The following is a 15,887-nucleotide window of genomic DNA, read 5'->3' on the forward strand; positions in this document are numbered from 1 at the left end:
TTGCTTGTCTGACTATTCCCAAGAATCTGATTTCCATGTACTATAGGTGTTTCTCTAATTTAGTTATAATAATTGTTTCCATAATCTCACATATAAGAGAAGTCAGACGTATTAGTCTGTAATGATGTGATTCAGTTTTATCACCCTTGTTATGGATGGGCACCACATTAGACATTCTATTGTTGTTTATTGCCTGGAAATTACCCAGAATCACCCAGAATGGACAGTGCAGGTGTACTATGGATAATTTATGAGTTCCTTTAACACATTTTGTGATGAAGTTGAAATCCACTGTACTGCATCACATCTCAGCTCTTCTTAATATACGGAGATGAAGCCTCCCTGAAAGCAATAATCCATCCTCAGGACATTCCATTAGCAGCCTCATGGTAACAGGACATAATTGTTTTAAAAGGAAAAAGGAAAAAAAGATTCCTGGTTTTTAATCAGTTCAAAAACACTTGGCTTTTAATAATACTGAAACAAATCTCGAGTAGCCCCCAATTTCAGACAACCTCAGCACAGCTCTTACCATTCATCAAACACAAAGTAATTCCCAGGCAATAAATAACAATAGAAGCATACAAGCTGTCTGCACTCACCTGGAAATGTTTAATTGCTCTTGTTCAGAGCCTGGCTCTGAGGCATGATGTCCCATCAGCCTCTCTTACTGGCACTGTTTAACCGCAATGCCTCACCTGACCCCTGTACCTCAATCACCCAGCTTCATGAATAAAACAGTGAGTCTCTGGAACTGGGAGCAGGAGAGAGGTGCTTCATCAAGCCAAAACATATCATCATGCAAGAGGACGGGAAAAAGGCATAAGATAGATAATGGCAATTGTTCAGCCTGAAGATATTTTTTACTCAACTCTGCATCTTTTTTGATTTTCAGTATTCTTTCCTCTTTATTTTTTCCTTGAAGGTTTCCACATATACAGTATATTTGCAACTATTTTCCTCCTCCCTTTCCACTCCCTTATATGGAAAACTCCCTGTACAGTTAGAGAGTGCTAAAAGTAGTGGGATCCCCAGGCTTCTGTCTCCTTTCCTTGTCCCATGTACCCTGGAGAGCAGATCCAGATTCTCTCTGACCTCTGACCCCTCCTACCAGAGCTCTGCAATACCCAGGTCTGCATCAATGAGGATGTGTCATTTCCTCTTCTGCAAAACCATGCATGTCATGACCATATGATCTTCGCCCTACCCCCTTACAGTTTGGCCACTTTCCCATGGATGTACCTGCTGGCTGGGACCTTCAAGGACACAGAGATGGCCTTCATCAGCTACGTGTGCATCAACCTGTTCATCGCCGTCAACACCATCATCTCCACCTCTGTTGTGTACTTCCTCATGCAGATCAACCAGGTGAACGGGCGTGGCGATCCGAAGGTGAGCAGAGTGAGAGAGGAGCAAAGATCAACATTTAGATAGACCCGCATTTAGATGACCTGACAGACTTTGTTCCACTACTCATGCATTTGTTATGTTTCCCAGTCAAAGTTTCTAGAGAAGTAAAAATGTAATGGATTAATTTGTATCATGCATTTCTGTCATCTATCATGCTTTGATCAGACTGTTCAAAGTTGCCAATAATGACAATTTTGGGAAAGTTTGAAGCCAGTCCTGAAAACCAATAACCACCTCCTAATCCTGTGTCTGTCTGCTTGACTGGGTGGTTGAGAGGTGGTCTAACCACCATCTAGCCTGATCTTGTCAGACTCCATAAATTAGGAAAGGCCGAGCCTGGTCAGTACTGGGATGGGAGACTTCTAGGGAAAACCAAGATTCAACAAGATATATCGTGTTGGCAGACCAGGGGGTCCCTCTGGACCAGAATTGTCCAATCAATATCCCAGCATGGTGACTGAGGACACCATTATATGTGATGTCATTCTTCAGATGAGTCAAGAGCTTTGTTTAATGTCTATTAGGTCATTACAGAACCCATAGCACAATTAAAAAAAGCAGGGTGTTAGCCCTGGAGTCCAGGCTGAATTCCACTCTGGGCGTGTGCAATCTTACATCCATAAAAGTGCCCCTAAATTGAATTCACGCCTCTCCCTCCAATCTCAGCATGACTAGAACAGCTGCCAGACATCACCCAGGTGGGTGGTACACTTCAGTGGTCCAGTGGGTCATCTTCAATGTGTAACGTCTTCGGGGAATGAAATACACTACATAAATGCAATAAACAATTGTAATTCATGTGAGAGGAAAAAAAAGATTTCTGTATTTTCACAGCCTTTGCTCAATGAAGAGCTGGAAGAATTGGCAGCTTATCTCTTTTTAAATTCGATTTCCTTGAATGACAATGAACCTTTTATCCACATTTTGAATAAATCATAGCAATGCTCCTTTTAAATAAAATAAATACTCTATACAGCAAACTAAAAACGTAGCCAGGGCATCTTGTATAAACAGAGAGTGTATGTGCAAGGACAGATGTTCAAACTTTGCTCAGAAGCATTCTGAAATCCATTGTAAAAGAGTAACAAAAATGAAGAAAGAATTTGTTTACCATTTAAATAGCGTCGGTGATCTGTTGGAGGGAATGAAGTATGTTTTGCCCTGAAGCACAGCTCTTTGAATGTCTTCCCCATGTGTGACCACTCTCCTGTGTCTACCTGCCTCCCCTGCAGGATATCCAGCGGGTCTACGACGTGCTGAGCTCTGTGTTCCTGATCTTCCCTCAGTTCAGCTTTGGGAATGGGCTGATGGAGCTCTCCCGGCTGCAGATGGAGGTGGAGATGCTCGCGCTGTACGGGGTGGACGCCTACAAAAACCCCTTCAGGATGGACGTCCTGGGCTGGATTTTTGTCTCCATGGCAATCCAGTTTGTGGTGTTCTCCGCCCTGCGCCTGCTGTTGAACACCTGGCTGCTCCTCAAGATCAGGTGTGCTGGAGTTTTGAGAGACCTGAGACATGCAGCATGGGAGCAATGGAGACGAGCTATTACTGCTTGTCCTACTAAAACAAGCGCTGTTAAGAGAAAGCCACTTTTGGGAGTTTAGTTAAAACCATAAGAAAGCTTAGAAATGAAAAGAGGCCACTCAGCCTGTCTGGCCTGTTTGGTAGTTTCTAGTTAATTGATCCACGCGGTTTCTTGGAAGAAGCCAGCGCACCAGCTTCAACAACATGGCTGGGTAGCTTGTTCCACACTCCCTTATAACTTTGGGTAAATAATTCAGCCCCTGGTCTCAATTTAAATGCACTTCCATGTTGTCTCCACTTGCACTCTTTTGATCGTGTTCCACTATCCGTTTTGAAGAAGTGTGCAGGGTTGACTTTCTCATTTGGAATATATTTGGAATACTTGTGTCAGGTCCCCACATAGTCTTCCCTGCTGTGCACTCAAAACGTTTAGGTTCAGTCTTAGTTTGGCAGGGTAGGAGATTCTCTTAAGCATCGTTAGTCATCTCTGTTCAACAGCAAACGTTCAGACCTCCCAGCCTTTTCTCTTCCTGTAAACCAGATTTCTATTACTATTAAATTTTCAAACGCCGGATTAAAGGAGAGACAAGTATATCACAACAACTTCTCCCCCTCCTGGCCCCTGGCATCACTTCTCACCAGAGGATCACTAAACACCCCGAATCAGGCTGCGATGTGAAAAAGCAAAACACAATAGAGATTTTATCTGTGTCAGCAGCAGCATGCCACGTATCCTTTCCAAAACCGTTCAAGCAGGTTTTCAAACAAGGCTCTGTTTCATTTTGTTATATCCTTTTTCTTTGAGATTAAATTCTCAGTGATGATACAGAGCATTTTCTCTCCGCCACCTTCACGCCGCACCTTCTCAGGTCTCAGAGGCTAACCAAGGCCTTGTCAGTTAGTGGAGGGCAGACATCTCAGCAAAACCTGGTTGCTGCTGCACAAGCTCTTGTTGGATCAGTAGGAACAATTTTCCCATTGCGTCGGATGTTCCAAACGAATGACTCAACGAAGTGCACGGAAGCAGAAACGCTGTACATAGCGACACTCTCAGGTGACAGCTGAGGGCTGGTCTACACAACGGAGATGGACAGTGTCATGCGTTAAGGGCCGAAATGTGAAATTCAAAGATGATATGAAATCTAGCCTACTTGAAGTTCGCCTGCCTTTTCTGCCATCTTCCCGTTCCCAGTCCACGGGGTTCTCTTGAGAAAACATCGTGGCCTACTCAAAGCATTTATTATCTTGACATTCCTGGTTGGGCCTTCCTGATTAGGGTGGTGCAGTGACCCACGTTCTCCTCTCTAATCACACAGGAGCCTGCTGTGCCGGAGAAGTGTTCCTGACCTGTTGGAGAGGGATGAAGATGAAGATGTGGTGGCAGAGCGCCACCGTGTGGAGAGTCAGGGGGCCAGCTCTGATGTGTTGCAGGTCAGCCAGCTCAACAAGGTTTACCAGAACCTGAGCAAGAAGGTCCACGCAGTCAGACGGTTGTCGGTGGGCATTCCCGCTGGAGAGGTGAGGCACAATCAGACCTGACTGGAATTTTGTACTTGGAAATGACAGGCTGCCCCTTACATTCATCTAGGACTGTAATGTCCTGCTGTGATAGGAAACAAAATCACTTGGTTACAGCATCAAACATAAGAGCTACCAATTTACTGAATAAAACCCTGGCAGTCTAGCCTTAAAAAAAGTTAACAAAAACTTGTGTAGGGATTTTGAGTATATATTTTCAAGGCAAGATGGAAAAACATTGATTACAGCAGTAAACTGAAGTGATGCTTTTGGGTTTATCAAAAGTTTGTCTTTCTGTGAAGCCTCCCCAGGGTTTTTGAAAGATTCCACTGGACAGGTATTCTATGCAGGTAAGTGGTGTATCTTTAACCCCACGTCTTCTCTGTTTGGCAGTGCTTCGGTCTGCTGGGAGTCAATGGGGCTGGGAAGACCACAACCTTTAAAATACTGACAGGAGAAATCATGCCCACTGACGGGGCAGTGCACATCAGGGACCAGTCTGGGTAAGCCTTTGTTATTTATAACTGAAGGGTTGTGGGTTCGGGTATCCCCAGCAGACAGAACTGCTATACCCCAGTTGCTCCACTTTGCTATGGACTTTTATTTATCTGTATGATTTATTCACAAAGTGGCTCTGTGGCTCAGGATCTGCGCCTGTGGCTGGAAGGGTGCCGGTTCGTATCCTGCAGCCGGCAGAGGAATCCTACTCCATTGGGCCCCTGAGCAAGGCCCTTAACCCCAACTGCTACAGGGGCGCCGTATAAATGGCTGACCCTGCGCTCTGACCCCCAGCTTCTCTCCCTGTCTGTGTGTCTCATGGAGAGCAAGCTGGGGTATGACGAATTTCTAAAACAAGACATTGTATAGGGCCAATAAAGTGATCTTAAAAAAAGAATCAATGTTTTGGTGTTGGGTACGTGCACAGCAAGGAGGACTTTGCTTCACGGAGCTGTGTGCTGTGGTTGCAGGAGACTGGTGAACGTTGCGGATAGTTACAACGAGGGCCTCAAGATCGGCTACTGTCCCCAGGTGGATGCGCTGGATTTCCTACTGACTGCAGAGGAGCACCTGTACTTCTATGCCCGGATACGAGGCATCTCCAGCCATCACATCAGCAGAGTAAGGCATGCCAAGAGCGGGCACAGGCAGTCTTACAGTACAATACAAACCTCTATAGGCCTTTAGACACTCACAGTCAGGGATCTTGCACAGGAGGTTTCCATGAAGTAACTGAAATAATTGAACTACTGGATGAGTCCATTTCTGGGCTGAAAGAGACTTTAAGGTTGCTTCTGACCAGCTCAAAAGTAGATGTAATAGTTGGGAGAAAGGGAGAGAAGGAGAATGTGGCGTTAATGACGGCTGCTAACCTTGCAACACAGGAGATGATGGCCCAGGACTGGAAGAGGCATGTCAGTTGTTTTCATGTTTAGGGGAATTTGTCTTCCAATGAGACAAGTTTGTGCAACACAGTCTTAACGTTTAAGTAGACAGACAGAAAAAAAGGTTTATTTCTTGTATTGTAATGTTTGGAGTATCTCTATAATGAGGACATTTCATTAGAATGTATCAGTTCTTCCCATTAAAATCTCTGCAATTAGAATGCCCCAGTGTATGCTCAGCTCGGTAATTTACAAACTCCAAAAACAGACATCAAATTGGTTTTGCATGCTGCCAAAATTTCTAATGTCGATTGATGTTCCTCCGGGGGAATGTGAATCTTTTCTTGAAAAGCAGCAAAGATTTGAGAATGACTAAGAAATTCCCGAGTTACTACACATTGCTCAGAAATTCCAAATGTATGGGACTGTTTTTTTTTTTTGCTTTTGAATTATCAGCACTGCTGTCAATAACAATGCTTCTCCCTCTTCTCATCGATTGATCCAGACAGGAGCTGAAGGGACATGTGGAAAGTTTGCTCATTCTTGTCACTGAATCAGAGAATTAAATACACTCTGCAATAGTGGAGTGCATGTTCAATACTGACCTTGTCTGCAACAGCCATTCAAACTGACAACACTTTTCTTTTAGACAAATACGAGCTGCTTGCTTTTCCACTTTTTAATCAGCAGTTCCTTTTAATTAAGAACATCCTGTCCCATTGTCTTCAGAATTCTCTGAAAATGTTGAACATATAAAGCGAGTTCTCAGAAACAATAATTTTCCATCCTGAATTAAAGAAAACACCTCATTCTGAAATCCTTGTGGTAACAGCTAGGGCATTCAATAATAAAGGTAATTTAAACATTTCACAGTGGCAGCATGCAGCATATTCCTGCTTTAATTGAGTCCACCCAGAACAATGAATCCGCAGACTAAGCAGTCAATTCAAATACTCAGCAAAGTTTGCATTGCACTGGCCTTTTTTCAGAAAAAGAAGTTTCCGAATTGGCTTTTTACATGTGTGCTACAGAATTACTCAGGGAACTCCAACAGGAACGCACTGTGTGCGGTCCATTAAACCAAATTGGTGTACAAGGCTGAGAGTTCAGTGGTGCATGGATTTTGTTGAACCTGAAAAATTTGATTTGCTTGGGGCGGAGCTGGAGACGAGAACATAAATATAGGTCACTATATACGGGTATATATTATATATACTATGTAATATGTATACTATATATGGATTTCTGTATGATTATGAGTGTGGTGTGCATATTGGTATCCAATGTAAAAAGAACTACTAGCAGTTTCATATGCCTCAATTAATATGTTTTACCCTTACAGCCTTTAAAAAAGGAAGTAATCAGTTCTTTCTGATTATAGAACATAGTGGCAGGTTGTATTGTACTGTATATGAAGCAGTGTAGGGAAGGGTGAGGGGTATTGTGCTGTTCAGGGAGGGTTGCTGGAGCTCACTGTAGTGTGCAGCTCTGTTACTACCACCTTCTATAACTCCATGTAAAAGGGGGTGGAGGGGTCAAGGAGTGATTGGCTCTGTATAGCTTCCTTGGCCCTGAAATCTCACCAAACGATCTCTGGAAACGGCCTGGAAGGTCAGAGAATGCACAGCCTCATCTCCAGCCCCTTCTGGGTCTCTCCCTCGTCAGGTGGTGTCTCACCTCCTCCAGAAGCTGGAGCTCGCGCCTCACAAGGACGTGACCTCGGAGCGCTACAGCTGTGGCATGCGCAGGAAGCTGTCCACCGCGATCGCGCTGATTGGACGCCCACAGATACTCCTGCTGGTGAGCCTACCGCCACGGCGCCCTGCCCTTCCCAAACCGCTGGCAGCCTTCTGGCACGCAGAGGAAGGGCAATACTTCAGCTAACAGTCCTGCTGCTGGTGACCCCGGCTTTTTTATTGAACTAAGAATGTCATGAATTAGGGCTATTTTAGTGTTTTCAGCACTTACATATGGAGAGATCCTGGGCTACTGAGTTGACCAAATAAATTCAATCAGCAACAGAAATGATGAAAAAAAAGTCATCAATCATATTGTTTCAAATTTAAGGCTAGCGTGGCACTGGGGGGTCACCATGACTTGGAAACCCTGGTTTAGTGTCTGCAAGCTCCATTTATAAATGCTTTATAAAATGTAATACATGAACAAGACATGAACAGTGTTAATTACGTGTTAAGAACGTGACCCCTGCGATGATTGATTTAATGCTTATTATAACACGCGTGGTCACTTTAGTGTTAATATGTTTACTTGCCACATATTTATAAAGCATTATTTGCAGCTCGTAAACTAAAAGTGTGCCGAAACAGGGAAAAAACCTAACCAGTGGAGAATTGCATCCTAATTACTCCTGAATTCAATTTCTCAGTCTTTTATTTTTGCATGTGATAACTTTGGTAATTTAATTTAAAAAGAGAATTAACAGGTTTAAAGTCTGAAACATGGATAGATGTGTCCCTATGCATAGAGCTAATTTGAAAACATTTGCTGCTGAAACATTTTGCACTTCAATTAACTTTGGAAAATTGTCTCAGAATAAAATGTTCTGTGTTCAGTGATATTGCAATTAAAATATTTTGGAATCTGAAATGTAATACCTTCAGATTTCATGTGGAGAAAACCAAACTCCGTGCTCCTGAACATTTCCATCATTGCAGAGAGATCTGCTGTGGTTGCTCTTTCTTCACTGTGATTTCCTGTGATCGCTTTAGGATGAGCCCAGCTCGGGGATGGATCCCAAATCCAAACGTCATCTCTGGAAGATCATCTCCGAGGAGGTCAAGGCCAAAACTGCTGTCGTCTTGACCTCACACAGGTACGAAGCGCTCTCCACCCCTGATGGGCATGGACTTCTTCTTGTGCCACATATGGAGACTGACATACCTTTCAGGTTACCGTGGTAATTGTTTCTGCAAGCCTTGACAAATCAGGACAAGACGTTTCAGCCTTACCTTTCTAGTGACAAGTCACAAACCTGCGTCAAGTTTCTGGGTGTAAGAGATCTTTAAAACAGGATTTCAAATACCTATTTCTTTACTGGAGCATTGTTCTTCAGTTTCATAAAATGAAATAATTCACTCCTCTTAATTTAGAAGCACAAAAGCTGTGCCAGATATCAACTAATGAGCCAGATTAGTTAAACAGAAGAACTGCCTTTTGATGGCTGTCTGTCTCCTGGTGTCTTTCAGCATGGAGGAGTGTGAAGCTGTGTGTACCAGACTGGCCATCATGGTGAAAGGACAATTCAAGTGTCTGGGCTCTCTGCAGCACATCAAGAGCAGGTCCGTATTTTCCCACTTCGCACATGCTGAAAATACCACAGTGGTAATCACCTTCTGGTTGCACATGATCTTAAATTACCTGATTGACTCTTAACTCTCTGTGGTGAATCACAGTTCTTCATTCATTTGTTTCTATTTCCTATCCCAGGCATCCCTAAACTTTACAAAATCATTGTGAATGAACACGTGTAATGGTATTTTACTTTTTTAGTGCTATAAAAATTTAAAGAATTAAAAATTCACACAATAAAGAACAGGAATTAAAGGATTACAGTGGTCATTTTAAAAAAATTGCACCAAAGTATTCAGTAGATCAGATCTTTGGCATTGCTGTCCCTAATTTTATTGACATTCTTGACAGAAGCAGTTCTGAAAATATGAAGTATGTAAGGAGTGCATGTTCCTATCTTTTACTGAAGGTTTGGGAGCGGTTTCACTGTGAAAATGTACCTCTCTGTGGGCATGCATGACGTGGACCTCATCACCAACTTCATGCAGATTCACTTCCCCAGCACTTACATGAAGGTGGGTGCAGCATCAGTCGCACATGTTTCACAGCTTGTCCTCCACACGGAATGATCATGGTAAAAGCACAGTTCTTCCCCTGCATCTGTGATCTGCAGCTGCAAAGCATGGTCAACACTCTTGTCTCTCTCTAACCTAAGGGCACCTGCCCTTTTAAATTATATTCTTCAAATTTAATGCCTTTGCACTGCACAAGATAGATGAAGTACTATATAATTAATGCCTCATTAACTGTCAGATCCTAATTAATGAATCTTAAACCAAATCAGAACAATGAGGCATGTATCAGTGGGACTGAAAATAGAAGCTATTCTTAACTGCATGTTCATGTAGATAAAGAAGTCCCAATGGGCTAGATATAATTGCCTTGCGATCCTGGCTTCTGAAGACAAAAAGTTTTAACATTAGATCATTTATATCACCAAGCTTTCAAAATGAGTGAGTTCTCTGGCAGGTACCTGTGGCAGAATAGAGACTGATATACAGACTGACTAAGTGACTCCAGAGTTAAGTGGTTTCTCCACCAAATGTATGCTGATGTGTAAATGTCTCAGATAGAATCGTGAGCTCTACAATTTATTCAAAGCCCTCACGAGTGTATTCCATGATTAGAGCAACTTGTTTATTAATGCTGCTTAGCCGGGGGGAGTGGAAGAAAACACTCCTATTATTCAGCAATCTTTAATTCAAATTGACTGGGATATATTAATTCTTAAACGACACACTCGCTACTACAAGACTTCTTATTGGCTACAGAAAAGCTACTGACCGCTTGACCCCTTGTCAGGTGTTCCTTGCCATCAACAGCATTTGTTCCACACCTAACATCCCTAAAGCTGAAAGCTAACTTTTTGTGATGCAAAATGCAGACCACGGCTTGCAATCTGGGGCACAAAAAAAACATGGTTAAAGCATCAAAAAAAGATGTCAAATCCCAGTAGAAATCCAATAGAATTATCTGTCTATATACCGAACGAAACATGCTGATTGAAAGGATTAAGACAGTACAATATTTCTATGCCAGCAGACATATCACCCTGCAACTCACAACTAGCAGCCCACTGAAGCTAAGCAGGTGTGAGCCTGGTCAGTACCTGGATGGGAGACCTCCTGGGAAACATTAAGGTTGCTGCTGGAAGAGGTGTTAGTGGGGACACTATACTGTAAAAAAGCGCTGTCCTTCGGATGAGACATAAAACTGAGGTCCTCTGTGGTCATTAAAAATCCCAGAGTGTTTCTCGAACAGAGAAGGGGTGTAACCCCGGTGTCCAGGCCAAATTTCCCATTGGCCCTTACTAATCATGGCCTCCTAATAATCCCCAACAACGAACTGGCTGCATTACATTGTTCTCCTTCTCATTGTGGGGAGCATTCTGGTGCACTATGTCGCATCATCCAGGTGGTGAAGGGGAGTCCCCATTACGTGTAAAGCAATTTGAGTGGAGTGTCCAGAAAAGCGCTGTATAAGTGTAAGGAATTATTATTATTAATATTTCTTACCCAGTAGACTCATGTAAGCTCATGGCAGAACGCACGCTCCCAGCAGAAGGAGCCAGGTGCTCAGGTGTGACTGTCCGGCTTTCCTCCCCAGGATCAGCACTTGGGAATGGTGGAGTACCATGTGCCGGTGGTTTCAGGAGGCGTGGCAGACATCTTCGACAAGCTGGAGACCAACAAGGAAGCCTTGCACATCAAACACTTCTCTGTCAGCCAGACCACGCTGGATGAGGTGAGAGGCCTGCTGTAACGAACAGTTCTTTCCGCACCCTATGCGGACGACACAATCCAGAATAATGAGGAAGGAATACACTAGGGAAAAGTCATGCAGGAACAGGGATGAAAACAGGGGGGCGTGTCCATACGGTGGTGGTGATCCGGGGAGGTGTGGCCGAGGCGAACAGTCCAGAATAAATCCAAAAGGGGAAATCCAGAAACTAAAGCAAAAGGTCCAAGGCTGAGGAATCCGTCCAAACAGGAGATTAAAATCAGGTGCCGGGACGGGACCAGCGGGGGGAACAAGGACAGGAGCAGGAAGTTAAAAACATAACGGAGCCAGGCACAACCAGGTCCCGGGCTCGCACGATGCAGGGATCAGATGCAGAGCGCCGGGTGAAGTGAGTGCCTGGCTTTTAAAGGCGAACAGAAACAGGGAAGAAACAAGGAACAGGTGGCAGGAATGATACAAACGAGGAAGGGCTGGAGCGCTCTTAAGAGGAGGGGTTACGATCGTGACACCTGCAGCGTGACCTGACCCAGAAGCAGGCACATGAAAAGTAGACCCCTCCCTAGACTCCCCGGCTGTGAATGAAACTAAGAAGGACTAAAAGGAACGCAAAGAATTGGAAGAAATTCCAATATTCAAATTTGAATCAAAGGAAATAGAAACCACCTCTTGGGATGCTGAGAAAGCTGCCCTGTTTACTATAGAAAGTGACATATGTCACAAAGTGAGAAAGTTTTAGAAATATCTGGAGCCCTGGGTATGAAATGACAGTACAGGAAGTGAAAACCTTGAAAAACTGTGACATGGCATTTTCTTCTCTTTCCAATGCCTCATGCTTTAAGATTAAAAAGAAAACACATTCCATAAAGTATGTGGTTATAGCATTTACATTTCTACAAATCCTTTATAGGAATTAGTGACTAATCCATTTCTTTTTCCTGCAGGTCTTCATTAACTTTGCAATGGGCAAGACAAACAAGAGGAGCTCAAACGGGTCAGAAACTGAGACTACAGATCCCACAGTGCTTGTGAACATTTAGAGCAGAAGCAGTGCCTGCAACTGCACACACAGTATGGACAGTCAAAGCTATGCTGCACATGTGAAAATGTCTCTGTGACGTTTCTTTTTATTCTTGCACAATACTTGATAAAGACCTATTTTTGTAATTCAAGATTTTTTAAGAACCTCATTTTATAATTTGAAAGATCAACGGTAATGAAGTAGGCATTTTATCATTTTCAATAGTAGCTGTAGTAAAGGACTTCTTTTGCCTAAAAGAAAGGAGGCTATTCTGACTGATCTGTCAACGATTGAGCAGGTTCCATTCCTGAGGTGTAGGAATATGATACCTCCCAAAATCTCTATTGTCTCAAATGAGAAATGAGAACAATTTCCTTGCCAGGATCATTTTTTAATGAGACAGATGTGGGGAAAAAAAGATCAAACTTTTTAATTTATTTATCTCTTTTTTATTTCTGAGTGTTTTGAACTTTCATTTATAAAAGGCTTTGTTCTGCACTTGTTTGTCACTGTTTGGTGAATGCATTTCAGGTGCAGGTTTAAAATGTGGTTGTTTAAACAATGCTGAGACATTGCCAATTTTCTTTTGCAACATTCTATGTGAAACATGTAACTAAAGGAGATGAAAAGGCACATTTGCTAACAGAATGTGAAAATGGTTTACAGAATATATACAGTATATATACAATGAGAAATTCCTGAAATATTTATTTTCCTTGAAATGTAACTATTGTTGTGTTTTATTTTATAACGGAAAGGACAAAAATAGTAAAAAGGAAGTTTTCATTTCATTAGTGAAAGCAGATAAACCAATACCCAAGGTCAGCTTACTGACCCTCACTGTGAAGTAGCACATATTCTCACACATTCGGGCATTTCCCCAGATTCATTTGTAACATGGCATGATTACTGAGCCAAAACCCAGTGGATTCTATTTAAAACAACAGCAATGGTCAGCATTGTGACCTCTGAGGACTTGTAATAAAAAGGGTTTGGAAATTTACAGTCCTGAAAAAAAAGCACCGGATAAACTCCATAGACACTTCAAATGAGTGGCATGATGGTCATCACGAAAGCCTTCTTTAGTTTCGAACCTGGGAGGGAGTGTTGTTCCCAGTACAGCCAGTACAGGCAATGAGACTGGAATACAACCAGAAGAGCACAAAGGGTAGAAAGCCTTCTCTCATCAGTCATCTTTCTTATGCTCAGAATAGAATCCTGTAATATCTCGTGGAGCCTGTAATGTCCTGTTTCTACAATAACCCAACCCTGGGGGAAGCGTTTCCTCTGCTATGTCAGGATCAATTAGCCCTTCTCTTACAGGCAGTGGGGGTGGAGTGAACGACCTATGCCCAGCTGTTTTTGGGACTTGGAGGAATTGTGTTGCCATCTGATGAAATCACATCACAAAGCATACGTGTCTTCTGGTTAGGTTTCCTCATGATCATTCTAACCTGCTACTGTAGTCCTATGGGAAGGGAAAAATGTCTTTCTGCATATTTTTATATGCTGTAATGCACAAATGTACTAGGGCGTATGCTTAATTTTACAAGACCGTTGTTTTTTAAACCGAATTATTCACGTCATGGTTTTATAACCGTATCAAGCTCGACGGAGGTGGAGGGAGAATGGGGAAAGGGATTTCAAGGCCCTGTTTAAAATAGCTAAAACAGTTTGGAACAAGCTAAAGAAATAAACAGACACATGTGCAGAGATGACCACTGGCACCTACAGGCTTGCTGGTATGCATACGAGATCAGCAATGCTGGTCTGCAGCAACGTAGCTCATTCCTGGCTCAGTATCTATATGAGGAGATCCCAAGAGGTGGGGCACCTTTGAGAATTTTGCAGGGAGCAGTCAAAGATGCCCTACAAGTATTTATTAGTGAATGCTAGCCTGACCAAGGTCCTAACGTTTACATTGTCACTAATATCCTCCCACACTACTGTTATAGGCAAAAGAAATCAAGATAGCAGCTTCCCCAGACTCACAGCTCTAAGAAAATGTCAGACATTCCACTGCACACAATGTCATTTGCCCCCGACTTAAATCTAAAATAAAACTGTCTGAACAAAAAGGCGTTGGACTGCATTTATAGGTGGGCTCCATCTGTCAGTTCGAAAAATGTCACTTGCAAAAAAAAAAAAGATTATGCAAAATAAACTTGAGGATGGATGAAATGCAAGCCATATGACTTAGGCATTGATTTTTTTATATAGATCACAGAACTATGTGCGTGCTGAGAGTACGCCAGGCACTGTGCCAGTATGATGTAGTCATCCTCTACAAAAAAGACCCCCTGCATCTTCCCAAACTTGTTTCTGCGTTTCTCAAGGTGTCGAAACTTCTGAGGGGGTGGGAGAGAGAGCTGAATAATGGTTTTAAATCACAGCAGCCACATGATTAATGCAGAAGACTCAGACTGGGCCATAGAAGACCTGGATGAAGTGTCAGGGTGTGTAATAAATTATCCTTGGGCAGCTCCCTGTAGTTCTCATCCCACACTACTGATCGTTACCGAAAAAAGATAAATCCCTGCTTTGCCTTCCATTTAGGTACTGCAGTCATTGTACCACGGAAAGCTGGGGAAACCAATAACAGTATGCTTTTGAGAAAATAAAAATGTTATTCAGCCTAGACTTCAAATTCTTACTGCCTCAGAGATAGACTTGGAAAGCTGCCAATTCCAATTCATAGTGGATTAAAAGCATAAATTCTTTGCCGAAATAAACAAGCCTTATTATTGTTTTTCTTGTCCTCCTTGGACCTTAAAAACAGCCCTCAGGACTACTCATGGAATGCTGCTTGATTCCTGAAGAGTCCAGGCATGTATCGTGCACACATGCATACAGAGCTCTGTCATATTTCAGTAAGAAGCCTTGACTCCACAGCTCAGGCAAAACAATGACATCATAAACGGACACGAATGTTCCCGTATCTTGGGATTTAGCCTTTCATGTGACACAGATGCTGATGCAGATATTTAGGTTATGAGTTCAGAAGAGCTTCACAGAAAAAAAAAATTCCATTGCCCATCATTATTTAAAAGGGGTCATGCAGCAAGGATATGCATATGAATGAATGATTCTGTATGTTTTCCTACAAACAAACCAAAAAGCACTTCATCTGGTACTCATTGTATAGCAAAAGCACTTAGTTTGTGCAAGTTCTGTTTTTCCATTTGTTACAAATTCCAAAAACGTAGCTTATCTTTCACAAAGGTGCCATACAAATTCATAAATATAAAACCTGTGCCATTATTAACGATCCTATCATTTTAAGAATCCATCTCAACAAACATTTCCAGGACAAACAAAATATAAATACTATGCAGCTTGGATAAAATCATAGGGAGACATCAAAAATGAAAATAAAAAAGAAAATTACATTATCTACCAAAGACATAATAGGCAGTACTGAGCGGCACCATGCCTCCAGCTGATCAAAGAAAGTTCCATAATAAATAGTATTATAAGCATAGTGG

At 42.5% G+C, this 15,887-nt stretch overlaps 1 protein-coding gene across 5 annotated transcripts in view; it reads left to right on the forward strand.

The window, feature by feature from the left end:
* Positions 1-14,588, forward strand: part of abca12 (ATP-binding cassette, sub-family A (ABC1), member 12) — an 86,599-nt gene extending 72,011 nt beyond the window's left edge. For all 5 annotated transcript variants that reach the window (XM_069197085.1, XM_069197089.1, XM_069197088.1 and 2 more), the window contains 11 exons: positions 1,218-1,392; positions 2,643-2,896; positions 4,251-4,452; positions 4,846-4,955; positions 5,421-5,571; positions 7,500-7,634; positions 8,564-8,667; positions 9,041-9,133; positions 9,553-9,658; positions 11,250-11,387; positions 12,326-14,588. In XM_069197085.1, the coding sequence (XP_069053186.1) occupies positions 1,218-1,392; positions 2,643-2,896; positions 4,251-4,452; positions 4,846-4,955; positions 5,421-5,571; positions 7,500-7,634; positions 8,564-8,667; positions 9,041-9,133; positions 9,553-9,658; positions 11,250-11,387; positions 12,326-12,421 (1,564 nt within the window). In that variant the 3' untranslated portion in view covers positions 12,422-14,588. The remainder of the gene's footprint in view (positions 1-1,217; positions 1,393-2,642; positions 2,897-4,250; positions 4,453-4,845; positions 4,956-5,420; positions 5,572-7,499; positions 7,635-8,563; positions 8,668-9,040; positions 9,134-9,552; positions 9,659-11,249; positions 11,388-12,325) is intronic.
* Positions 14,589-15,887: the final 1,299 nt, after the last annotated feature.

Source organism: Lepisosteus oculatus, chromosome 12 (assembly GCF_040954835.1).
Source record: "Lepisosteus oculatus isolate fLepOcu1 chromosome 12, fLepOcu1.hap2, whole genome shotgun sequence".
NCBI lineage: Eukaryota > Metazoa > Chordata > Actinopteri > Semionotiformes > Lepisosteidae > Lepisosteus > Lepisosteus oculatus.